General features: G+C 52.5%; 1 protein-coding gene across 1 annotated transcript; it reads left to right on the plus strand.

Annotated features, from left to right (window-relative positions):
- Positions 1 to 1,998: 1,998 nt before the first annotated feature.
- LOC100906024 (protein Wnt-4) lies at positions 1,999 to 25,965 on the plus strand. The gene is made up of 7 exons (XM_029112325.1): positions 1,999 to 2,177; positions 5,501 to 5,814; positions 16,877 to 16,954; positions 17,101 to 17,311; positions 17,412 to 17,544; positions 25,533 to 25,745; positions 25,864 to 25,965. Exons 1-7 carry the CDS (start codon positions 2,107 to 2,109, stop codon positions 25,963 to 25,965), a joined length of 1,122 nt encoding a protein of 373 aa, XP_028968158.1. The 5' UTR covers positions 1,999 to 2,106.
- Positions 25,966 to 27,206: the final 1,241 nt, after the last annotated feature.

A 27,206-nucleotide genomic window follows, 5' to 3' on the forward strand; every position in this document is an offset into this window, starting at 1 on the left:
GTTCTGATTACGGATGCCCTTGGAGATATCAGGATGATTGCTCGGTTGTATGACGCGAGAATAATTGAATGCGACAATGGCGACCCGGCCTAGCCTCGGAACCTCCCAACTCAATGGAGGCTTTTTCTATCCCTCCATACAGGAAACGCCGGTTTGTACACTGTCTGAGATTACCCCCGAAAACCCCGCCTCGGAGCGACCCATCAGGATATCGCCATCAGGACATCAGGACGTCGTCCCCACTGCATTCGGCTCGAATCCGTGTACCGCTTCTTCCAATCAGAACCGTCCTCGGTCTTCAGCCTCCGTTGAGAGTATCCCCTCTCGAGTAGATCATCGCCCCAAATGATCATTCACACAAATCTGTCTTCCTCCGGAACGCTCAGCTATCAGGTGTGAGCAACGACGGCGACAGACCTTTGTTTCAGGTTCAAAGATTGCAGAGGAATTCGGTACCTCGGGGTACTTCGATGATGACGCTCTCGATGACGAATCTGAGACAGAAGGCTGTGCGATAGCGGAGGCATGTTAGCCTAAAAAAGAAAGTCATCAATAGAATCTTCCTCGAGCGACCCGCCATATGTGGGGTGGGCTTGAGAATTTCATCTTCTTCACTCCCTCCACTGAGGACTACGCTCTGTGATAACTACTCTTGCTCTGGGGAATGGCTTGAGGGGGGCTCGACTTATTTCACCTCACTAATTTATTGGCGAATACTCGATTGGACTGAGCGTCGCGCGCGCCGTCGGCTACGACACCACACTCTCGACTGACGTCATGAGGCCCTACGATGACGATCATGCAAACGTGCACCTGACCACAGACGTCCCTGATATTTCTGCTTCTGACAGCTCGGATATTGAATCCGCAAAGGGGACTTCTCAATGTCAAGAAGGATGCACGCGAAGGCAAAGGTGCCGTGGAGCGGCTGGCGTGGGCTGACACATGGAAATAGATTGAACTGCAAGCGGAAGAATGAACGACGATGAGTGGCTAGAGAAACGATCGAGGGAGGTGGAGCGGGTCAATGCTCAACTGCTTGTGGAATGATAGAACTCCTCCCCGAACCCCTCCATGCGCAAGGTTCCGCTCAAAATCCCAGCGGCAAAGAAATAATGCATGGTATCGCAATCGAGTGACCGGTAGATTTAGTGATAGATAATCATCTTCTCAAAAGTCGATGCTAGCATCTACGTCGACCCTAACCGACATCATGAGGGATCCTACACAGGTTTCGCTCCTGGAATGAGGTCACCAGGGTCACCACTTCATAGAGTCATGATAAGTTCCGAGGAACGAACGCTCGCCATCCGAAGACCCCACGATGAAGTCCACGCTTGATGAAGGAAACTGACGAGAACTTCCCTCAGACAGAATACTTTTCTCCTTTATTCTTCCTACCGTCTTCATAGGCCTCAGATCGAGCGTTCTGCATTCTCAATGAGCCCATCCGCGGATTGTGTTTTCGGTCTTGCCTCGGTCTTGCCGGCCCGATTGGCGAAACTAGCCTCCGTCCGTGGGGAGCCTTCACGTCCGAGCGAATCACCCATAAGTTGACCAGCACAGGGTTTCCCAATCCGAATAAGAGCTCGCACAAGAATCTCTATCCGTTCCGGGCATCCTTCACAGAATGATAGAGTCTTCTACATCTCAATGGCTGTCTTCGGAGCAGAGTTTTCTCTTCCGAGCTCTTGCCTGTCGAGAGTTTCCTCAAACGATCCCCAAGAACGTCGAGCCTGCCCGCACCAGGAGCTCGGTGCAAGCAGAATTCAAGATTTTCCAGAGGAACGCTCTTAAAATGTTCCTCTCGTTTGTCCTGAGCAACTCGGTGGACCTCGATTAATTCGAAAAAGCCAGCGGGGCTGACTCGTGTTTGTTGGTGCTACCGACCAATCCGAGAATCCAATCGCGTGACGTCACGGGCCCAGGAGGTGGAGTGGAGTCGAGTGGAGAGGCGGCGGTTGTCCTGGGAGAGGGGTCGAAGAAATGTTGTGGCTCAGTTGCGAATTTCCGCTTGCGACGAGTAGTTCGTATCGCCCTGAGGCGCCACTGTTTTGAACGCGTGCTGGTCAACTGGTGTGTGATTTTTTTTCAGCCGATTTCAAAATGGAGCTGTTCGTCTGGAGTCTCCAGCTGGCCTTCATTGGCATCGTGACAGCATCTTCTGGAAGTTGGATGTGAGTAACTTCCGGTCCAATCAAGAGGAAATTCTGATTAATTCCCGGAAGGTACTGGGAATTCCTGAAAATTGCGGAGACGTTTCGAGTGAGGAGTCGAGAGAGGAATTCAGATATTTTACAATGTCCGTGCGCATTCCCGTCGCGATTGACAGGTCGGGGAAGTTTCCTCGCTGGACCGATCGGATGAAACGCCAACGGTTACTGCTCCATGCGTGCCCAAGCGCGAGCAAGTTTCTCCCGAATTCACTTTGGACTCGGGACTTGGGTACCAGTTGCGAGTTGACTCGCCAATGCCCAAGAAGGACTCTGCACTTGATTCCTCTTCGAACCGATACCTCTCGATGCCCCTCAAAATGCATCCAACGTGGCTTGATAATTACATTTCGTTCGAAGCCCTGGTCCGCTTCTGCAGTTTTGAGGTTGGGACACGTGACCCCGGCAGATCCCGGCAGGTTCGCGGACTCGGTATGGGACTCGAGAGACTCGAACTGTTTCCTGGATCGAGCCTCCCCTCCGAGGAACCAGACGGGAAGCTCCATGATTCATGGAAAGTCTCAAAACCCTGGAAATTCCTCCGTCGATGTCGTTCGGACGGTGTATCGACGTGGAGTGGAGCATGAGGAGCAAGAAAGCGGCTACCACGGATCGAAGGTGTGGACGATCACGTCATTCGCCAGTCTCTAGAAATTACCCTCGAATCCTCAATTTAATCTGCGATTTGAGGAGTCTGAGACGCATCTGGGTGATCATCGACGCCACGCTGCGAAGTTCCCCGCGGCAGAGACGAACGCGACGTTCCCTTCACTCGACCTGCTTATTCCTCAGCGTAGAGGTCCGGGCTGAAGTCCTCGAGGATCACGAACTGAAGTCACACTGAGAATTTACGGGTCGGAACGCTAGTGATGCGCGAGAGGCAGTCGATCAGTCGACGGTATACGGCGGCGTTCTTCTCGAGGCTAGCTGTTTGAGGTTAGCTTCCCCACAATAAAAATGGATGGGATCGAAATGACAATTCATCGCTACCTGCTCGACCATCCGCGGAAAAAAGACTCGCTGACACTGTCTCCATTGGGTCTTTGAAGGATCGTCGAAGAACACCGAGATGCTTCTGTTCCGCTGTCAATTAGCGCCGTCGACTTCGACGTCACTTGCGCAGAGTGACGAAGCATTTCCCTCTTTGAGTAGCCTTGTACATCATCATTTGTCATTTTTCTCTCAGTCAGCCCGAGTCGGTCAGAGGGAGCTCCTTGCTAAGAGTTTCACTCGTGTGTTGACAAGCTTGTGGGGATGCGGGCAGCAAGGCAATTGGCTGCAGAGACACCAGCCGGAAGCCTGCTTAGTTATTCCGATCACTGCTCTCAGCGTCGGCCGCCGCCATCACAACCATGTACTCATTGGTTTTTTCTTGTTCTGTAATGATGAACAGAGGCAGAAATCGAGCCAACCGCGTAATTCCACCGAGCGGTTCTCGTTCACTCACGTACGCGGATATGTGGTCAGGAAAACTCACGTGCGGCGAAGGGTAACAGCGGTGACACCGCGCTGTGCGCGCCGCGTCATTGCAATACCGTTTCGGATCTCGAATGTTTACCTCAACCCAGAACACGTTTCCGGTACGGCAGATCACATATCCCGTATATAGAGATGATTCCAAGGATCCGTCGCTGATTGCAGTGATTTTTCTCGGAGACTCGAAAGTGAAGTCGATCCGGGAACACACCGAGGAAACTCGGCGGATAGATTTTTCTGCACGTGCGGGCTCGGCGAAAGGTCTACGATCTGTCTCTCCGACCCAGCGACAAGGCACTGAGCATCATAAAAGTCCTGCTCCCACTCCGAAGACAGACATTATCTTCGGAAAGAAAAAGCAATCACCGTCATCTCGATTCGGGCCAGGAAGTAAAACCCACAATTCGTTGCCAAGAGTTGCCCTTATGGGCAGAGCGAGAAACGTACCCATTGCAAAAGAGACTCGTCGTTCCTCTTCTGCTTTCCTTCCGAGGCGTGAAGAGATCGAGCAGTGCATCTCCGCCAACTCCCATCCATAGGGTGCAATTTGCGACGTTCGCCGAGAACAGCTGAAATACAGACTTTGACAGCTCCAAACAGCAGCAGGATGTCTTAGAGAGATTTCAGCAGACTCCCCCGTCTGCAGCTCTTATCCTGTGTTGCGGATCGCCCGCCTCTCCATGTATCCGCATTTCTGGCTCCTCTCGTCGAGACGCATCTCTCGCGTGGCAAGTCGTTCTCGCGGACAAGATCAGCGAGAGTCCCGATCGAGACCCACCTACGATTGAAGAATCGGCCCCGACAAAAAAGGATATGACTTCCGTGGATGATCACGATTTCGGAGGATCGATGAAAGCATAGAACATCGACTCCCTGCCCCTTTCGAAGAGGGGTTCTTGGGAATGTGGTTCGGGTGTCACTTCAGTTTGGGAATTATGCATCGACGCGCAATCGCGGCGAAGAGCGGCCCGAAACGGAACTGGGTCCGAGTCTTCTGGAGATAGAGGTTGAGGGACGAGGCCTCAAGTGTAGGAAATTATGGGCCACCTGATGGAATAATAGTTCAGGTGACCGATGGAGAATGATCGAATTTCATCCATGCCGTCGCCATTCCCCGCATCACCGATGCGATACGTAGCTCCCGCGGGACTCCAATTCAGACCGAGGACGGACTCTTCCGAGTTTAAGGAGTTATGGATCACTCTCTTCCACCCGTGGAGAATCTCGGCGATAGATTCGCCAGAGACGGAGCACTCCGATATATCGGTTTACTGTTGTTAGTGCTCGCTCGGGACTCTAGTCCACTAAAAGAAAAGACCTCAGCCGCCGAAGCTTCTATCAATACATTAGATCGGGCGGATAAAAGAGCAAGCATGCCTCCAATAGTTCGAAGCAGAATCAGCTCTGAAGAAGTAAAGGCCGACCGACGTCGACGGAATAGATTGGGAGATAGACCGAATAGACCGATAGCATCGGATTCCGTTTCAAGTAAACCAGGACTGGATGCGTCCGGACGCTTCTCCTCGGTGTTTGTTCCCGGCGAACCGCATGCAGGTACCGCGTTCGTCGACGATCCGCCTCCGGGTCGATGATTCGCTGCCTCCATATCTGCTCGGAGAGAATAGTTTGAGATGAAACGCGCGAAGTACGCTCGGCTGGAGCTGGAGCGACACGCGGGCCCTGGTCATGGCGGTTCCCGACAATCTGAGGTCTGCGAAGATCTCAGCGTCACGCTGCATGAATTCAGTTCGGAGAAAACTTGAAATAGACGGACGCGTACATAGGAGTGACTCACTGAATTTCCGTTGCAGGTACCTCGGACTAGTTGACTATCAGTCGATCCGGTCGTCTGACAGATTGGCAGGCGATCAACCCTCGGTCGATGACGGTTCCCCAACACCTCTGGTGGACCCTCTGGCAGTACGGCTGTCAGAGCTGTGTAGCGCCGTCCCGGGTCTGGTGGCAGAACAACTGGACCTCTGTCATCGGAACCCTTACGCTCTATTGGCCATATCTGAGGGCGCGCGTCGAGGAATCGTGGAATGCCAGGAACAATTCCGGAATGAACGCTGGAATTGCACTCTCGAAGGAGGCATCAATGTTTTCGACATGACCCTGCAACGAGGTACGTATGGAACAGAACAAACCGTTTGCTAGCGTTCCAGCAAGGCTTGAGGGGCGACTCAGTCTAACCAGACAGAAGTAGGAGCGTACGTACGTACGTACGTACGCACGTACGTGGCTTAACGTGAGGTTCAAGCGATTATCGCGTCCCTGGGCCCAATAAGGACGAGCGCGCTTGCTTTAATCTGGTAATCTCGAGGCTTCGCGCCGAGCTTCGGGAAGTCCTCGGGGAAATTCACCGAAGGAAACGAAATCGCTAATGGGCGGCAGGAAGAGAATCGTTTGAGATTTGTAGTACGTGCTCTTCCCCTAGACTCGGAGAGACGGTAGCAGAAGCCGTTTCGTCTATTAAATTGAAATCTCGCCTAGCCCTGGCAGATTTCCTTCGGGAGAGGCGCGGAAAGATTCTCATGAGCGTTGAATGAATCTCTGAATAGCGGTGGAGCCGGGAGAGGATTTATTTACCGGACGAGAGGACGCATGTCAGAAACGGATCTCCTTCGGAGACGTTTTTGCGTTGAGAAGTCTCGTCTAACCGAGCTCGCTCGGGTGGTGTCAACTCGTTTTTCCGCACGGTTTAACATTTGCATCCAAATTAAAAATGAAGCGACTGTGCGCCTTCGTCTCTTCTTCCTGCCTCCTCATCTCCTGCTCCGTCTTTCTCCTGCGTAAAGTCAACACTCAATCCGGAGTGGCCGCGCCTTTCGTGAGCCTTCCCCACGATCTTGCGAGTAGACCGTCTTCTCGACTACGCTCGAAGTCAGAATATAACGAATTTGCATCTGACAAGCCTAACACTTGACGCAATCGTATGCGTTCGACTCCGCTTCGGAAACAGTGTTCCGCGAGCAGTCGAATCGTAAGGTGAGGCTCGGCAGCCGGAACGCGTGCCGTTTCCGACTCGAACAGGTGCACGCTGCAATCCTAGTCGAATGAGCGAAGCTTTCGTCGGAATTCGTTCCCGGGGATGCATAAATCGTCGGAATAGAGGAACTCCCTCCGACTTCTATCGGGAGCCTCTACATTGTACGAGAGAACAGAACGATTGAATTCAGGACTCGAGTGTAATTTATTCAACTTTCCTCTGCCTGAGCTCGGGGACATCTGCATTCAGAATCTGTGACTATTTACAAAACGTTTCCTACGATATCGTACCCGACCCCGGGGGTATCTGTGTCTTTGCCAATTTTCTGATTGGATGCAGGACGGGATATCCTCTTTTTGCGAGGATCATTGAGGCCGCGCTCGAATCCCCGGGGAGCGTACCTCCATCGAGGATCGCGTGAAGGTCCGCTAAACGGTTCTCGAATCTCGGCAGGACCAGTCTCGACGCCACACTGGCTACCTTGATCTCTTCGTAGCCATTGAAGAGACCGATGCAGTAGGATCGCGAAGACCTCGACAGTACGTTCGTCAGCAAGAAGATGTCCATTGTCATCTCCGTGACATGACTCTGGACAATGTCGTTCTTGGCAGCGTCCTCTCCGAATTTCAGCACCAGAGCCTCACAGGTGTCCCCGAATCTCCTTTGGCAGTAATCGAGAATATTGGCAGCCTTGATCAGGCTCGGGTGCAGGAACTGATAGATTTTACCGTTTTTCGTCGGGTTGTCCTTCTTCACTTTGGAAACGATCCGCTGCAAGGGACTGTCCTCGCTGCTCAGAACGGGTACGAGAGCTCGTCGTTTTTGAGGTTCTCTCGCGATTCGCTCCGCGAGGCCTCCGAGTCCGATACGGGCGATCGAAGCTGAAAGACTGCGAGGCGAGTCGAAGAAAAACGGCGAAGTCACAATATCGTCCAGCCACCGGGTCGCGTTGTGCGTCAGCTGTCTGCCACTGGCTCCGAATATGTCAGCGCTTTGGTTCAGTACCCGACTCGAACCCTCCAGACAGAGAAGGGATGTCGCGATAGATTCCATGACCGTGTCTGGGTCTTGAACAACGTCGTCGATCGCCAGCGTGAAGTAGAGACAGCTTTCCATCGCGAATATTTCCGAGGCCATAACGGTCACCTGCTCTTGTATGACTTGGTAGGAGCAAAGACGTGCCCGGAAACGATCATTGGCGAACGTGTGCTTGAAAGCTTCGTTGAAAGCCTGTCGACTCGCGCCGATTGCCGTCGCAGAAGCAGCGCATCGCATGTTCGAGGTGATACTTTCCGCGAGCTGCGATCGTTTGCCTTCGAGACCGAGCACGCAATCCAGAGGAACTCTGACGTCTTTGAAGTACACCGTCGAGATGCCGCTGCCTTCGAGACCATGGAATTGGGAAGAGGTCTTCTGCAGGACTACGCCTTCGACTTTCCGATCTACGAGGATTGCCGCTCGACCTGATTCCCCCATTCCTTGAAAGTCACAAATGACGACAATCACCTCGGCGGTTTCACCACAGCGAACGAAAATTTTCTTGCCGTTGAGTACGCACTCGTCGCCATCGATTCGAGCCGAGGTTTTCGCCCCGCCGAGAGTATCTTCATCGATCGCGTATGCGACAACCGGTTTCCCGGAGGCTAGGAGCGGTAAAAGTTCCGATCGGTATCTACTCGGTGCGAGTCGGTCAATAGCGCGCATCCCGACGACGGTTTGCGTCGCCACAACCGATCCTAACGAGGGCTGGGAACCGAAGGCTTCCAAGATCCTGCACATTTCAGTGATCGTGAGTTCAAGTCCTTTTTCGGAGAATGGCAGAAGGATACTGAAGACGTCTAGTGATTTCAAGTCCTGCATAACTTGAGCGGGAACTCCGTCCCGCATGCAGTCAGGGGGTAGACCGTCCACATATTCCTTGACTCGCTCATAGAGTGCGTTGATGCTTTCCGATCTCCCGGTATCGAGCACCTCGGGGTAGGTGAGGAAACGCTCATCAAACTTCTTCATGAAGATTTCTTTGAGGAAGGGTGGCCGAACCGATTTTTCTTCACCGAGCCTAAGCAAAGGAGACTCTCTGTCCAGAAGATCCTGCATGAAGATCTCATGTTTCTTCGGGTTGAATTTGGTAACTCTTTTTTCGGTTTGGGCTGATCGATTCCGGTGGAGAAGCTCCGCCTCAGAGCCCACAGGATTCTTCTGTGCGAACGCAACATCTCAAAATTGAGCACTCGTCCCTTAGCTTCACAATAAATGGGGATTTCTTGACATCGCCCAGGTGTTCAGAGAACACCGGACGCAGACCACATCCTTCACGCGCGGAGAATGTTTTCATCTGGAGCTGCTTCTTTCTCCTCAACGTCCTTGCTCAGAGGCGAGCGGGCGGTGCGCATGCGTCGAGTGGCGCCACTATTCGAATTCGCATACCTATCTCATCGCGAAACCGTCAGCCGTCATTCTGGATGAGCAGAGTCCCATGTAATGCATTCCCCTGATTGCGAAGAATCCCCCTCGCTGTCGGGGTCGGGTGGTCCGGGAAAACACGTAGGTCATCGTCGGGCATTTATTAATATTCCTTACTCGTATATTTATATGAATGAATCGCTTTCTCTCACACAGACTCAACAGTCCAATCAATTTTTATAAAGCTATCTTTATACAAAACACTACGAGGGCCGCGTTCGCCACTCAGAAGTTCTTCGTTAGAGGGTGCTCGAGAGTATATTTCCCATCGAGCAGTAGTTTTTCGAAAACGTCGAGTCGAGTCTGGAGCGTCGAGTATTCCAGCAAAAGATCCTCGTTCCCGTATTGCACCAGACTTTTTCTTGACTTGTCCGCAAGCACATTGAAGAACTCGAGCTCGAGTTCCACGCTCTCTGATCCCTGCGAAACGCTACGGTTGAGTCTCGACAGAGCTGCCGTCAGCAGCGAGACATCCTGAATCATTCTGGTACATCTCATCAACGGAACTTGGAAGTCTAAGATTTGAGCGCCGTACTCGCCAAGTAGACTCTCGAACACGTCTCCCAGTCTTCCGTGGAGCGAGTTTACTGTCCTGACTTGACTCACGAGGCTGGGGTGAAGCACGTTTTCGTAAGGACATTTTTTGTTCTCTCCCTTCTCGAATCGATATCCCCGTCTTACCAGCTTAATCATGTCCCCGAAATGAGTCAAAGGATCTCTGGCGATCTTGACCCTGTAGTCCATCACAGAACCGGCGAATTGCGCAGCTCTCATCGCAATGAATAACTTCGCTAAGTTTGGCGTCTGGTGGAACCATTCGATGCAATTCAGATCGCGCAGCAGAGAGATCGCATGATGACTTTTCTCGAAAGCCTCCGATCCGTAGATGTCCAAGCAGGTTCCCACGCAGTCCACCGCGTATTCCGTGGCGGCACGCGCGGCGACCGTCATCTCGAGCACGGTTTGAGGCTTTTCGACCGCGTCTTCGATGGCTGCATTCATATAGAGTATGCTTTCCAACGCGTAGATATTCGCAGCCATTTCTGTGATCTTTTTCTGCACGGTCAGATCCTCTTTGAGTAGTCTCGAGCCGCATTTTTCCTCGTTGACGTCCTCCACCAGTCTACCGTAAACCGTCTTGAGTGCGCTAAGAATCGCGGCCGAGACCGAGAACCGCATTACATGATGAATAGAACTGTTTATTTTCGCTGCGTCTCCCGACTCACCGATGATTTTTTCGTTACCCACTCGCACGTTCTCGAATGTCACATACGCCAGACCATTCCCATGAAGTCCTCTGAGGGGAATCGACCGGTTTATTTTCACGCCGGGAGAGTCGCGTTCGATGACGAGAATCGAGGATTTGCGGTGTTCGTCTGCGAGTTCGCCAGAGAAGTGTTCCACGTGGCAAAAAGTCAGGAACAAATCCGCAAACTGACCGTTGGTAACGAAGACCTTCTTCCCTGATACGACCATGTGGTCGTCTCCTACAAGTTGACGAGCCGTGCTTTTGCACGCATCCATGTCAGAACCACAGTGGCTTTCCGTGAAGGCATACGCCCCCAGGTATTCTCCGGAGGCCAATTTCGGCAGATATTTAGACTTGAGCTCTTCGGAGCCGTATTTGTCGATCGAATGCGCCACCGAGCAATTATGGGCGACGAGTATGGATGCCAAAGTCAAGTTTCCTCCGAACGCCTCCATGAAGCGCGCGAACTCGGTGAAGGTCAATCCGAGACCCCCGTACTGCTTAGGTATGATGGCGCCGAAAGCACCGAAGGATCCGAGCTTCTCGCGTATCTCCGATGAGAACTCTTTCCTCAGAGCGTTCGGGTCGAGACTGTCAACGTAATTTCTAACATTGTCGTGTAGCTCATCGATGGAAGCCCTCCTGGCATCGTCCAGAACTTCGGGGTAGATCAGCAGACGTTCTTCGAAGTACGGAGGAATGAATATGCCTTGCACTAGAGATTCTCGCAAAGCTTTGGGTTTCGATAGTTCCAGCCGCGGGTTCTCTGGACCGCGTTTATTCGTCCTCGGCTTCAGGAAAGGCACTGATCTGCTCTGTGCTTGCGCCGACATTCGGCGCACTGAACAGACACAACTCCGAGGGAGTCGGACGATCCGCAAGGCTTGCATTGAGTAGTTTAACGTAGGGAGAAGCTCCCCGAGTTGAACACCGGCTGATCAAAATACTCTCCGTCACTACGGTTCAGCACCCGCTAACCATCGACAACCGACAACACGCGCGGAGAATGTTTTGGTGGTGCTGCTCTGCCCGTTCGATTCTTCTTCATTCTCATCGTCGACCGACGGGAGCGAACGGGCGGTCCTCGCGCATGCGTTAGAGGGCGCCACTTTTCGAAAAATCGGTCGAGCGATGAGCCGTGTCCCTCTTCAGGAGCAGGATCGTTCGTTCCGAAGTCGCTCCTCCGGGGAATTTGATTAATCTGTTGAGGTAGCAATCGAAAGAGATAATCATTTGGGGGAGTCTGGCGAAGTCGATCCCATGGAGTTGTCGGGAAAATCCGATTTCTGCGAAAATAGACGAGGAGACCGAAATTTCAGAGCGTCTCGTGCGCGAGACGCGCAATCGCAAGCCTCGATTGCGGTTGTGCGTCTTTAGGCTGGCTCCTACCAGCAATCTCCACGGGGTTCTCGCCGGGGTTTTCGGCAGGATTACCGTAGAAACCGTAGGATCTTCAGAATTGCGAAAGGAAGTCTAGCCCGCCGCTACTCTCTTTATCTGGAGTATAAGATCGAGAGAAAAAAACTCAGCTCAGCGTTTCGATCTGTCAGGAAGCGTCTATAGCGGCACGCGGCGGAGGGTCTCGGAAAGCCGACCACGTTGGTCAACGCTCAATTTCGGCCCGCACTGGACACCTTTCCTCTACGCGAGGTGACACCGCTACAGGAACGACGATCTCATGCTGCCAATTTGCGATCGTCTCCGCTCTCTCCCCATCTATACTTGCTCATGGGTTTGCGGGAGTGAAGGGGAACTCTCGCGACATAAGGTTACCGTCCATCGGTTGTCATCCAATTCCTGTCAGTGATCTGCAGCGGTCGTATCACCTAGTGGACGAGGCCTGGCAGTGTTCTTCCCTCGCTTCTCCCGATCCTACCTGTTCATTTAACAGGACATCACCCGACTTGGCCCTGCCGCTGGTGGCGTTTTATTGTTCGGTGTCGCTGTGGTTTTCCTTGCACTCCTTGAGCAGTGGTAGCGGGAGAGTATTTTTTTTCTGTCTGCCTGACCATCTTCTCCTCGCTGGGTCTGTCGTCGGTCTGGTCGTGTCTTTTCTGAGCCCGGTCTGACCAAGACAGAGCGCGCCTGCCGACTGCAGATAAATGTCTCAAACGACTCCCACAGGAGAAACAGGAGACTGGAGAGTGGCTTTGTGGCCAATTGCGCCGGAGGCCATTTCACGATAACCATTCGAGCGGGCAACGACTGCCAACCGGTCGACTCCCGAGTCAGTCTGTCAACCGCGATCTGATCTTCGGTCCAGGCCAAAGGGAGTGGGATTAAGCGAGCGTGGACCATCTGATGCAAACGGGCAGACTGGGATCGTCGAGAAGGTTTGCCGACTTAGCGGAGCGATGCCGCTCCAAACTGGTCGTTAACACCGAACGGTGAGCCGGTTTGGCAACGGGGTTTTCAAAATTCTGCCTCACCATATGCCTAGAGGCCTAGAGGTGAGCAGCGAGACCTCGTCAAAGTTGAAACCTCCCGGGGAACTTTTGAAGAGCTCCCACGCATCTGATTTCGATCTGTATTGTAATCGGGTTTTCGTCGGGGATTACTTCGCGGCTCATCGTAAACCGCGGCGATTGGGCTCACCGTCTTCGCACACGGCCGGGAGTATGCCCACGGCCGATTGAAGCGGGAAACTAAAGGTTCGCGAATGCTGAGTCCCATCACCTGAACCCAATTTTTCAACGATTGAGCGATGTTCCGATTCTCTCGAAATAGAGTCAATCATGAATCATTCGGTGTGGGTTTCCGAAAGTGGGCCGATCCCAAGCTTCACTTCAGGAACTCCCCAAGAGCTCTGCGCCTGGATGATCAACCCATCGAATTTCAAAAAAAACTTGGAGCACCGCAGGGACAAACTGGAGTATGTTTTATAAACTTGTCGATGAGAACGGTGAGCCGGCACTGCTGCGTTCGCACCTTCTCTGTGTTCTCGCTAGCTCCTCCGTTCGACTTCCCCCATGCCCCAGAGACGCATCGGATGTTCCCTGTTTGCGCTCCGATGAACAAGTTGTGTCGACAACTGGCGCCGCATCTGAAGAAGTCGGGCTTGAGCACCTTTTTCCTTAAAACGCTTATCGTGTTTTCGTTTTCCTGTTGCACGCGGGAACGAGTCGGAGAGGGTGGGAACAGTGTTGCTGCGTCCCTGTGCTCACCTCACGCGATGAAGCGCGAAAACTGGGGACGTCTTGTCTGCGCATATGTTTCCTACACCATATCTGTCGACAGGACGTACCGGCCCGACGAGCAGCAGTTTTTCCGTTCGACAACACGTCCTGGAGAATTTCTCCGCTTTCTTCCAGCGACGAATGAGTTAGTCACGCGCGGAACGCATGGCACGCATCGAGACTAAGTCGCTCGAATTGATTGCTCTGTATTTTGTCACGTCGCGTAGCGTTGGCACTTTGCGAGTTGACGGTTCCCGGACAGCAGGTGGGCATTACTTTAGGAAGGGAACAAAGGGGTGAGGGGAGGCGCGTCGGTGACGCGGGCCCCGGGGCTCACTTTCAGCGGCCGTAATTGCTTCGTCAAAAAGTCACGCGGCTTGCTCGCATGCTCCGGAAAATCTCCGAAACGTAATGAATCCCAGTGCCGACGAAGCAGAAGTGCGAAAGCAGTCGAGGTTTAAATGATGATTAAACGGAAATCTTTGCTCTGAAGCGTCCAGCTTGTCTTCACCGTTGGGGGGATTCCCAATGACGGAGTCGGATAGTGATCATTAGGTCTTTTATCGCGGCACAATATCGCCGAAATTGCGGCTTGAGACTCGAAGCCGGATTCGGGCAAAGGTTGGAAGCTCTCCGAGCGCGGGAGAGTTCCGGATCCCGACAGATTGCCTTGACTCTTATTCCATGATCGAACTTGCTTGGATGAGTAAATGTAGTAGACAAAATGGAAATCTTGGGAATCAAGAGAGTCGCTAGAGGGAGACGAAAATTCGCGCTTCCCGCGAGTTCCGCGATCGCCGCGATTTTCTCGCAGCCCTGGTAATTATCCCATCTTCTGAATACACTAAGATTTCGCAGGGAGTTATAGGTGGACATTCCCAACCCCGCTCTATGGTGGACCAGCCGCTGCTCTCTGATATTTTTTGGGGAGCGATTGGCCTGTTGCAATGGAATTGTGAAGTGACAGAGGAGAATGAATGGGAGGTCCAATCGGTCTCGATAAGAGTGGAGTGTATTTGTCAAGATACGGAGGCGGCCGAAGCGAACATCCGTGGACCTCCTTTCGGGAAGATCCTCTCCGGTTTCTCCCCTGGAAATTCCTCCCGATTCTCCGGTTCCTCTTTCCGAGTATTCCGAAGACTAGAGGACCTATCGGGGGAAATCAGAAGGAATGACCAACGATGGCAAACATCCAGTGGAGAGGAAAATCCCTGGAATTCTCTTTCTATGAGTGGTCCGTGCATATCCCTCGCGACGGAAAAACATTCCGCTGCATTTCACTCCGCGTCTCATCAGAAGTCAGTCCCGCGACTGCCGAATCGAGAGACGAGGCGATTGACGAATGCGCCAAGGACGATACCATCACGAAGCCTTCGGAAGGCTTCGCCTCCCGCCTTGGGATGACATCTGAATTGCTGAAAGACGCCACTATTATCCCGAGCTTTCCACAGGTGGAAATTCTTCTCCCCCACCGCCCTCCCGAGCTACGCGTTCGAGCGAGCGGAACACGCGAGATCGTTTTGATAGAGGGTTCCTCGAGGTATGCGATGCTTGAGTCGCGTTCCCCGCTTCCATTTCTTCGCGCATTACTCAATTTTCGACTGCACATCTATTACCGCGACTGGTTCCGTCGGCGGCTTCCGAAACATTCGCAGCGGAAGGAGCCAGGAGCTTGTCAGCGTGGAAATCAAGGACCGCTCCCCAGTACCCACCGCTGAATCCGGACGCCTCAAATAGCATTCGTCAAGTCGACAACAAGGGAAAGATTTCCGGTATGTGCGGGAGGAGACACGGACCAACTCAATGTTCCACGGAGGAGAGACCGGGAATGTTGCAACGGAAGTGATATTGTTGTTCCCGAACGCGGCGGAAGGAGCCGACGACGGAGGGACCAGGAGAACGGAGCGCCATAAAGAGATATGAGTTCCTTTCTCGAGTAGACCGAGATTCCTTTCCGAATCCACGTCGGAGATTGACGGCGTGCTAGCCAACCGATACCAGTAGCGTAGGAAGCTTTTGATTCCGGTGTGAGAACGCGTCCAACGTAGATATCGGACTCTGGCCGAGAAAGCAAGCCGCTTACTGCGACGCTGAGATTCGGTGACCCGGATGTACTCGAGCAGGAAGCACAGCTTTAATTTTGAGCGCCCTCGAAAGTCGACGTCTCGGTTCGGAGCTCTCCTCGGGTTTCAGCTGTGGAGGAGCGGAACGTTTAGATTTGTGAGGAACAGCTCCATAGGAGAGAACCGATGTGGAATGCTAATGCGAGATTCGTGCGGGACCTTTCCAACGACCGCACTGGATGTTTTTGGATTCGTCCACCGCACCGTGAGAAGAGAGACTGATTTTCAAAGATCCACTCCTGCAAACTCAAGTGGGTCAAACTTCCTTTCATTCGGTTCCCGATTGAGGCTCGAGCTCAGCTCGGAAACTCAAGCCTGCAAAGACCCTCGCCAAGCGAACATTTTCGGGACGAAATTCCTCTTGCGTCCAGGCTTCCGGTCATTTTCCCCGATTGAATGTAACCGGACACCGTAGGAATGTCCCATTCCCTCTCCCCGGGAATAATTATCCGCCGGTATACTATATTCAAGCCGAAGCGAAGCCTATAGTCCATACGCCGGTACCGGTATCCCCGTCTGATTCAAACCTGGAGAATGGAGATTTCAGCTCCACCTCCATATACCGCCACCGGCTTGGTCGCATTTCGCGGTTTTCTAGTCACCAAGTGAGACTTTAGAGGGATTTGCCGAAAGGAAAAGTCGCTGCCTGCAACGAGATTATTTTCGATTGGTTTAAAATCCAAGCGTGCAGAAGGGAGTCCTCCGAGACGACCTCGCTCCTCCTCACCCACCCATTCGAACTTCAAGCTCCCGCTAATCAAGGCTCTCTCTCGGGATCCCAATCGCGCAAAGCGACCACCTGAGTTTCCTGCATGGGTCAACGGAGCCAGGCGGGTTTGCGGAGCTCGACGACACTCGTGTATTAAAAATTCATACATATAATCCCTCGAGTCGATGTGAGTCCAAGTCAGTCAAGAGGCGGGCGCTCAGGTGGTACACGGAGCGCGGGGTCGCGGGGCTCGCGCGATACCCCGCCATCCAGGGGAGTTTCAATTCGTGCCAAACAATTTGAAAATCACATCGAGCAATAGCTCCCCGGATCGGGCAATGATTCGCTAATTGGTATGCAGGGTCGCTGTTGGGAGTGGTGCCGCCTGGGACCGGCTTTCCTGATCGAAAGATTGATTCGCAAGCTATACATGTTCACCATTGACGATTCACTGGTCTTTTCAATCCTATTATTTCAGCGTCACGTGAAGCCGCTTTCATCTTTGCTGTGACATCCGCAGGTGTCGTGCACTCGGTTTCGCGAGCTTGCTCAGCAGGTATTTCAGAACGGAATTCAAGATTCGCTCGGAATAGTTGGAGGAGCTCTCCACGGGACAATTTCTTCGAAATCAATCCCTTTGACTCGGATAACCTAAGGGAATCTTGCACGATTCTCATAGTCGTGTGTCGTGTCCGTTCGCAGGGAATTTGACAGACTGCGGCTGCGATCCGAACAAACCAACAGGTCACAAGAGTGGAAGAGGTTGGAAGTGGGGAGGTTGTTCAGCAAATATCGCACAAGGACTCGATGTCGCGAAAGAGTTCATCGATGTCGCTGAAAGGGAATCTGAAAAGAACACACTCCGATCGCTCATGAATCTCCATAACAATCAGGCTGGCCGCATCGCTATCAGGTAATATTTGGACTGGCTGTGTGTCTTTTCCGTCCGGGGAAGACACACGTGTTTCTCCCCGATATTGAGGTTCTGACGCTCGCGAATATCGTTTCCAAAGAAAAAACATGAGACTTCGATGCCGATGCCATGGAATATCCGGATCCTGTGAAGTGAAGACCTGTTGGATGCTGTTGCCGAACTTCGAAGATATTGGAGGTTTCCTTAAGGAGAAATACGAAAACTCGATCCAGGTAAGTGGACCGAGAGACTGACGGCGGCGGCATCCTGCGCTCGTTGATCAGCCGCGCAGTCTGGGTCGCGGTGGAATATTCCCTAGACTTGACGATACATCTCGTGAGAAACAGCTGAGCAAATGTAGAGCTCAGAACAGCTGAATGCCCGACGGCTCGCATTTCGCTCGTGCATATGTAGGTAGCTCAGCTGTGGAGGTTCCAAAGTGAACAAGATTCGAAAAATGATGGGAGGATCCCCCGTCGATGACCCTGACTTGCGTGGCGCTTTAAGGGACGTTATGATGGATTCTCCAGAAGTCGATGAAAACATATTTTTCTCAATCCTGCGATCTGGAACTTTTCGCCAAGAGCGACTCATTCATTGGAAGGGATTCCCCAAGACATTGTAGAGTCTCGCTCTGATCCCTCGTACCCCGTCCGTCCGCTCATTCCACCTGTTCGTTCATTAGTTCGATCCGTGAGGTCCAACAGAGACGTCCGACATGAGAGCGCGACGCTCCTGGCGGGACAGACGGCGAGTAATCCTCGAGCCTTCGCTTCCTTCCCCACGAAATTCTCGAAAGCTGTCAAACGCACCCGTCAAAATTCTCGGGGCCGGAACTTCAGTCTTCGAGTCGACAGTGCCCTCGCAGGAGGCGCGGCGCCGGCCCGTCCACCGGAACGATAACGGACCTGTCTGCAGGACTCGTGTGCTCATAGGAGTCTCGTGAAATTGGAGAACATCGCATGCAGAGGCAAAATATCGAGAATACGAGTATTCTATAGCGTTCGCTCCTCCTTTCGATGCCAGTGCCTATCTGTAATTTTACTCTGCGGAGTCTGACACTGAATTATTCAAGAACGTTCCCCGTGAATCTGCTGACACTACTTGTTCCGAAACGGATATTGGACTTCCCCCAGGACACGAGGCCCGCTCCGCAGCTAGATAGGGAAGGACTAAACTCTTTTAGCCTCATCTCTAACCGGTTCAGACGAAAATATCGCTGCTCTCTGATATACCTATGTATGTACATATGTTCGCAAGCGTTGCTGTTGTGTATTTCAATCCCAACTAAGTCGCCCGCGTCCGAACCCTCTCATCCCCGCTTCGACGGAGTCGAATTTGCCGAGCCCACCCTCCCAGCTACTCGCGCTCCCCATCGCGTCGCTCGACCAAACCCTTCCATACCCGCCCGCTCAAGCAGCCGCGCTCCCCAGTCTCGGGAGATCTCTCCACAAAAGGCAACCTGTCATCTGGTCGAGTCTTTTTAGTTTCCTCCCCATTCACGCCCCTCCGATGCAACTCTTAGCCCTCGTGGAAACGATAGCTCGCTCGCAGGCTGAATGCGTGCCGGAGAAAAGAGAGGCGTGTTCCATATGCACCACCGCTCGTTTCCGCGGCAGTGTAACCGACACGAGGCACCGGATCGATCCCCTCGAGGAATCGGGGCTAGCTTCTGGTTAATGTATCGCTGTGACGAATTAGCAGAGAGCGCCTCATCCTCCATCGCCCGACTTCACCTCCTGCGCCTAATTGATATTGACTGCAGTCGGAGAAGAGAAACTTCTTTGTCTAGTCATAATTTCGTCAGTTGGTGATGATTCGTGGAATTATCCGGCTCGACAGAGAATCGGCAAAATGAATACCAAGCCAATCAATACTCCGCTTGCACCCCTTGAGCTCCCTATGGGAGCCTACGGGAAACGCCAGAGTGGCAGACACCGAAGTATGGCGCAGACGCTACGACTGGTTTGAGCTGCTGCGTCGGACTCTTGTGCTGTATGAGCATCCTCCGGCAAAACGAAATTAGGGGCTCTACGCGCCAAAGTGACGCTCCATTCGAATCTTCCCCGCATCTGGGCTGACTGAAAGATGATTATTGGATTAAAGAGCGCTCGTCACTCTGAGGAGATCACTGGGAACAATTCAATTAGTTGATGCTTCACCCCGAGAAACGAACAATCATTATTCGTCTGTATGCTCAATCCATTTGCGGGTGTTCCAGCGCGCTCTTCCGAGCCGACCCTGCCGGGATCTCGATTGGCTCCACAAACACGAAGATTTGGAGCGATGCCGCCCGAAGTTCGTTGACTCCCGTGATTCAACTCCGAGAAAGATCCCGCGGACTTCAGAGGGATGGAGAGCGATCTCTTCTCCTGTCAAGCAGCAGGATTCAGGGTATCGTGGGAACGAGAGGCAATTCCGTAAGGAGAACAGCCACAGATTTCTCTACCAACCAACATCTGCGCTTGTAGCAGGTGTTGATGCTGCAAGTTATGAAATTCACTCGAGCAAATCTGTCGTATCGGGGAATTCGTTGTTGTGATCGCCGTCTTGTCGTCGTTGGCATCATCGTCCTTGCTGCCGGGACCGATATTGAAGCGTTGTCACCCAAAGCGGTGACATACACCACCGAGAGAAGACGTCGACGTCTGTGTCTACGGTTCCAGCCGGCCGCATAGAAAGAGGGGCCAAGCAGATAGGAGACTGCCAATCTCGCCTCTCCCTCGCTCCCTGGCGTCGTTTTGGGAATATCCCTGAATTCCTCCCACGCCTTCTAGACGTGGCGGACGTATCATCGGCTCAGTGATCCGCTGCGATTTATATTTGGAAATGTTGTCGGGATCGTCCTTCCTGAACCGATAAGAATGTTCGATTAGATGCTGATCGGGGGCTGCCGCGCTCAAGTCTGCGCGCACGCGTTTCCGCATGAGGAACCCAAAGAATCGGGGAAAAAACTGAATCATTGTCTTTTCTCCCTTGCGCTCTTCCCCGGAGGAAGGTAGTCAGGGGAAAAGCTCTCGCGATCATTTTTCAAGAACAAACGTCGGTGTCTCATTTCGTCGGGGTTCTGATGCTTCCTTCGCACGAGTGAGCAACAAGTTCGTGTATCGTTCATAATTTCCCTGATCGGCTCTATGCGATGGATACTCGAGGGTCGCAGGAGCTCCCTTAAGGAAGCTTCAAATAGATTCATGGACGGAATCCTCGCAGACGTACAATACGTCGGAAAACATAGGCGGATAAGATGCTAAGCCTGATTGTAAAACAAGGATCTCAGAAAATTTATCCTACTCAAGACTTCTGTGGTTTGGACAGAGCTGTGAATCATGTCGATCTGTCAGACCCCGGTGTCTCGACAATTTCATCCAGACGTTTGCGCCGAATGAATCGCTTCCTGAGTGGAACTCAGTTTGGGGGCCAAGCTGGCACGGTTCGGAACCCTAGGAGTGAAATGAGGGGTGCACTCCAAACTCTAAGGGTCGCGGCAGTGAGTTCGCGTCGTACGGTTTATCCGCAGCACGAAAAGGTATGAAGCATTCATTCGGACAAACCGTGAAAATTTCGGAATATCTCGAAGATTCATCGGCGTTCAGACAGAAACGATAAAACCATCAGAACGTAGGGTACTCGTATGACACGCTATCGGCCAAGGGGGAAATGCGAACGCTGGGCGTTCTACGCAGACGTTCCATTAGGAGAAGGAGGAAACTTCCGTCTCGTCGGCGTTTTGTGCTTCTCGAGCAGATGCTCTGGTCCCCTCTGGACAGTGAATTCACTCCATGGCCGACCGTTCGAACGCTGCCGATGAACGGCGACTATCGTGGGAGAATCTTTCCATCAGGGTAATATTGCCCCGCCTCGACCAAGGGTCAGATGACTGAATGTTGTCCATCCTTTCTGTGTTCCGATCTCAGAGTCGCATGTTCAGCAAGAAGTCCTTGGGATGAGTCCAGGTACGGACGAGCGGAACGAAAGTATCATAACGCGTGTGAGACGACGACGACGACGATGACCATGGGAACTCGAGGGCTGCGGACCGTGAGGTGCTAAGGGATGAGAGGCTCGGAGATGGGAGCAGCAACGATTAGGAACAAGACCGTGGCGTTCGGAGTAGACTTCTCTCGAAGGAACGACGACGAGGAGAATCATTCGAGCAGGGGTAGATTGAATGACAACGGACGGGGAGAAGGAATTAGGCCGAGGAGTAGGACGGGTTGCGGCGGAAGACGACCACGATGGCCTCCATTCGCTAAGCAAGCGTTTCGTCTCTCTCAAAACGAGCGTTTCCGTTTCCCGTTCGCTCGTTAGGCTTAACCGACGCGACGATGGCTGATGTCCCGATTGCCCGCCGACGGAACGTTGAGCGCTCAGTGTTCCAAGCTGTCTTTCTGCTCACCGCTCCCGGCCTCAACTAATGCGTTCATTGACAATTACTTCTTTGTTGTTAGTGAGCCGTCCCTTTTGCATCCCGCTCGTCTCTTATTGTGTCGTGTGTCGTCCATCCATCGGTGGGTTCGTTGTTGTAAAAGCGAACGAACGGGTTCACGGGAAGCGAGACACCCGATGAGGACGGAAAAAGACCAAACCAGACATGTCCTTTACAGCCACGACCATCACAGTCATCTAATGAGCCAGGTCTTCCTGACAAGTGAATTATAGAGCAATAAACACGCAGTGCACCGACCTTAGTTAAGCGCGGTCTCATCGGGGACATCCGTTGGCCCTTTGGGAGAACCCAGGCGGGAACAAACAAGCTCCTCGTTGAGTTCGGCGAGTCGAAATCCCAAACGGGCTTCGTTCTCTGCGGCTGGAGCTCGTCTCGGCGCTGTCCGGGTTGCCTCAAGATGCTCCAGCAGCCGATTAGTCCTGCGCCGCAGAAGCTTATCGAGTATGCACATCGAGATAGGTCCGTCGCGGGGTTCGTGCAGTTCCTTGCACTTGATGAATCCGGTCTTCGAGTAGGAAGACCGGATCCTACTCCGCGACCGGCTCGTTGGCCGCGTCGTAAGACAAAGTGAGTGACAAGCTAGTCACGCCAGCTAGTTCGCTTCGAACACTTCCATATGATCTCCATCTTTCCCCAATATCCGCGAACCACTGTCCGCTTCTGTTGCTGCATGTTGAACGTCGCCGCGGTACGGTCGGTCGTCCGGCGGACGGGCGCCTTCACTAGTCAGGCGACGGAGGCAGCAGAGGGGCTCTCCCACCAACGACAGATATGAGATGGGTGCTGGCCGGCTTGCTGAAAACTTGGAGAACTTTTCCAAGCCTCTTTTCACTGCTATATTATGATAATAAACTTTGGAGCGAACATCCAGCCAGTGGAGCGAGCGAGACACCCTCGCTGGCAGACCAAGCGAGGTCCGGACGCGAGTCAGGGGTCGATATCTTTCTCTTTCGTAGTTCGTTGGCGCCGATGCCATGCCGTGACGACGCAGCCATGTTTTGTTCTCCCGGGAACAAAAAACAATTGTGAGGGGAACAACCCCCCTTGCGGACCGGAATCCGCGTCATTGGCGTAACGGGAAATGAACGAATCGATCCACCAGAGAACGATTGAAGACGTTCGAGAAGGCTCTAATGAGTTTTTCCACATTCCATTCGTTTCGCTTCTCGTACACCGGAAGTTCTGAGGGATGGTTGTTGAGTGCTTGCAACGTGATACCATGCAGTCTTCATTTCCCCTCCGGCCCGAACCACGAGAGAGAGAGAGCTAGGAAATCATCCCCTACCGGGAAAGCGCGGTTTCGCTCTGAGATTCAATCAGAGGCTCTTCATTTTTCTCTTTCGGATCCGACAACGATCAATGCCCGGAATGAGTTCCCGCACGTTACCAAAACGCCATATCGAGCAGGAGTAGTCTCGGCTGGTGCTATAAGGCGAAGCCCAATCGCACATGTATCGGTGGCGAGCTCGAAGTGCATACAGACCGCTCACAAGGCTCGGTGCGCGCAGCTTCGTGAACTTGGAATGGTCCCGCCGTCACTCCAACCCCTCTCCCTTTTCGACTTCAGGCTTCATCGTGCTGATAACGTGGGATCATCTCTTCTATCTAGCTATTCCGGAGTAAGCCTTCGATGTTCGAGAACCGCTATGCCTTGTTGCCGAGGGAGTTTATTGGAACCGTTGAAGCCGTTTCCTCTTCCCGGTGGAACAAGACCTGGGGCACGATGAGAAGAGATGTCCTCTTATTTTCCCCATCTTTTTTACTCGATTCACTCCAATGAGATCCCTGGAACATTCGGCGGCCGAAAACGACGGCGCACAGGAAAGTGCACCAGCAAGAACAACAATAACAACAACCATAACACCACGGATAAGAATCGCGAGAAAACAGAGTGAGGAACGCGGCAGTAACGGCCTATGACGAGATTCTTGTTTGCCGAGTTGCCCCACCCGAAGCGTTTGCAGTTTGCAGTCGCTGTCTTCGTTGTCGTTGCGAGCGACGCTGACGCTGCTGCTACCGCCAACACCGCTCTCAGCTGTAAAAATGTTTTCCTCCAGTTGCTTCGCTTTACGTTGCGTATTTAACAGCTCAGCCGAGATCCCTTGAGCGAGACTCCACAGGCGACGGCTGACAGCCACTATGGCGGTCGCCGGGCAGTTTGGCAGAGAGCGGTCAGGTCGAATATCCTGTTCAACCCATCCTTTATGCCAACTCAGGACATGGAACCTGTTTCAGGAGTCGAGCAGGAATCCCGGAGAAGGCGGGCGCTTCCGAAACTATACCGCTAGCAGCACAGCCGTGGCAGTCGCTGCTCCTTCCGCTGTATCCTTGGCGGTGGCATCGATAGTCAGGGAAGATTTAAGCGATACTGGCGGTTCGTTTCCCTTCACTCCCTCTTCTATCGGCTGGATCAGAGCAAGAAAAACGAGTTTGCCACATCAGCAAATCTCGCTGTCAACTTTGTCAACGATTCCCTTTTGCGCACGCTGTCCCTTTCGGGGCTTAATCTTGCGGAATAGACAAGGTTGACACGCTTATAGTCCGTACTGAGCTCAAACTCCGTGCGGGCGAACTGGCTCTAGAGTCTAGACAGAAATGACCTCGCTCGATACCGAACGAAAAAATTATACTCGTCAGTGTAGCCTCTTAATACGGAATTTCGAGAATATTATTAGAGGACCCGGGACTGGACTGATGCGTGAATACTTTGCCGGAATCGTTTCTTGCCGACTCGAAGACTTGACCTAAAGACGAAGCAGACCACGGGGTGACATCCTTCGGTTCGCGGATTAATTGGTACGATAGAGTTTCCACCCCGGGGACGGATCGTCTCAGTCAGTCGGAAACCCTTCCCCTCCACTCCTTCGACGAGGGATGAATACGGGGCCTCTAAGCAACTTAGGAATCTATGTACGCCTTCTCTTGGTAGTTATTCCCCTATGACGCAAGACGCAAGGGCGCTGCCATCGCGGCGCAGGCTTTAAGAACTTCAGACCGCCGGTCCTCGCTAAGATTTCTCCTCGGGGAGAGGAACGGTGGGGACATGGAAGCTCTTCAATAAAAAAGATCAGATTTCATTCTAGTTCCCCCCCGGAGAGCACAGTCAGCCTTTCAGCTTCGGGTGGTGACTGGCGAATCGACGCTCGGAAGATGGGGCAGACAGCGGATCTCAGGTTACAGCGAATTTGAAATGAGAGTTTTCTACCGGAACTTCGCGGAGTAGCGATTATTGGCGTTGGAGGTCGAGCCAACAGATCGGCTCCTATATTCAGCCATACACTCGAATATCAGACCTGACAGGGCTGTGTTCTGGCAGCCCTTCCATGGAGAAGGGAATCCACACTCTCTAATATCGAGAGCATCTCGTGTCAATATTTCCCCGCTGTGACCACGTTCGATATCTCTCCCACGAAAGTCGTCTCGATTTAGAGGCCACGGTCGCGATCAAAATCCCATGTATCAGGTGGTGGGCGATAAAAGGAGGGGAGGATGGCGGAAGCGGGGAGACGAGGCGCGCTGCCCAGTGGTGCAGCTGGCAAGAATCGTTACGCTCCAACTATTCCTGTATAGGAATGCGAAATTCGACGGGGATATCGACAATGTTACGACCACGGCTCCCGGAGAAAATGATGACGAGGACCCAGGTCCTCTCTGAGTTATATTCCGTTGTTTTGGAGAATATGGGGCGAGGATTCCGTGGACTCAGCTTCAAAAAACTTACTCGCAATAGATATACAATACCTTCGAGAATTTATCCTACGCAATCAATTGCAGATCTCAGCAGAAGGTCTGAAGAAGCAACGAAGGGGGAAGCGTCGCGTTCCGTACTCGAGAGATAGCCTGGTCCACATTCACGAGTCTCCGGATTTCTGCGACAGGAACGCCAAGAAGAAGATTCTCGGCACAACCGGTCGAGTCTGCAACAAACATTCGAAAGGATCCGACAGTTGCGACTATCTGTGCTGCGGCAGAGGGGCTCGACGAATCGTGAGTGGCCTGCAAACGTTTCGCTTGTGATCGGTCGAGGCAATCCCGAGCGATTTCCTCTCGCTCGAGGCCGACTCATTATCCTCGAAGAATGTCTCAGAGACTTTGAACTTTCCAGGTCAAACGGATAACTGAACGATGCGACTGTCAATTCCACTGGTGCTGCTATGTCACTTGCAAGCTGTGCGAGAGCCGCACCGAAACCTACATCTGCAAATGAAGACAAACGTTCGCCCTTTGATTCAATCTTGAGGGACTTCAATCCGGTCGGTGTTCGCTCGGGTTAGTTGCTTGCTCTCTGTCTCTGTATGTGCTGAGCAAACAGCTTCGACTTGACTGCGTCGTCTTGATGTGCGCCTCGCGCTGCCGCTACATTGTGATACGCCGGCCCAGATGGTATTTGTATAGTCGTCGTCATCATGCCTGTTTAGAGAGCGAGCGAAATTTTTCCCCCACATTATCTTCATCCAGCGTGAACATTCTCAGAATTTGTGTCCTCAGTCATCGGCCGCCGATTGTGCTGCGGTACTTCCGTGCTGTACATATCCTGTAGGAAGTAATACTCATACCATCGACTCGAGTGCCAAAACACCGGAATCATCCAAATCATCGTTGCTGTGGTAACGGAATCCCCCTTTCTACTCAGCCGTCGAATGGACTTTCGATGATTGTTCCCCGCCCGTCCGCTGGAGTGAAACATAGTAGTCTCGAATGGGAGTGTTGGAGAGTGTATAAAATATTGCTCGTCTTCCGGAGTGTTCCACGAGTCATGTCGTCGATTCCAAATAGCTCCGAAGTAGTCGACGGAGATATCGACATAATCGGTGAGAATGTATTCAGGCGTCTAAAGTTCGCATGTGCCATTCGGTAGTATTTCTTCCCTGAGATACCAGAGTGGAAGACTGTGGAGCAATTGAAGATCCAGTCTGGAGGTTGATCCGTCTCATCCTGAGCGCCCGGGAAAAAAGTCCTGAGAATGCCTCATGATAAAGCTACGATTTGAAATTTCGGATACCATGATGGTCGTGACCCCGACAAGTGTCAATACTTGCGAGCGAGGAATATATAACTAATGAATAATAAATTACTGAATCGTGTATTTCCGATTTTCCTTGTTCGAGAGCGATTCTGGGCAAGGTGCGAGACAACTCGACGGTCTGAACTAAAAAATCCCCTCGATATCAATGGGAGTGTGGCGATCTGCGGCACTCAGTTTTCTCGAAAAGGGAACGTCCTCGTGCGGGCTTCTGGGAAGAATCCGAGCTTTCCTTGGACTCCTAGCTCCTGTTAGTCCCTTCAAAAATAGATGCTCGGAGTAACCCCCATCCACGCGGAAGAACATCTGAGTCGCTCCCTCCATCTGACATCTGACAACGCCATTCGTGAGTCGTATTTTGCGGTGGTCGCGAAATTACTCAAATGTGCTGGTCGTGTTCTGCGACCGATACGGAGCGACACCGT

The sequence above is a fragment of the Galendromus occidentalis genome, unplaced genomic scaffold (genome assembly GCF_000255335.2).
Source record: "Galendromus occidentalis unplaced genomic scaffold, Mocc_1.1 scf7180000077495, whole genome shotgun sequence".
Lineage (NCBI taxonomy): Eukaryota > Metazoa > Arthropoda > Arachnida > Mesostigmata > Phytoseiidae > Galendromus > Galendromus occidentalis.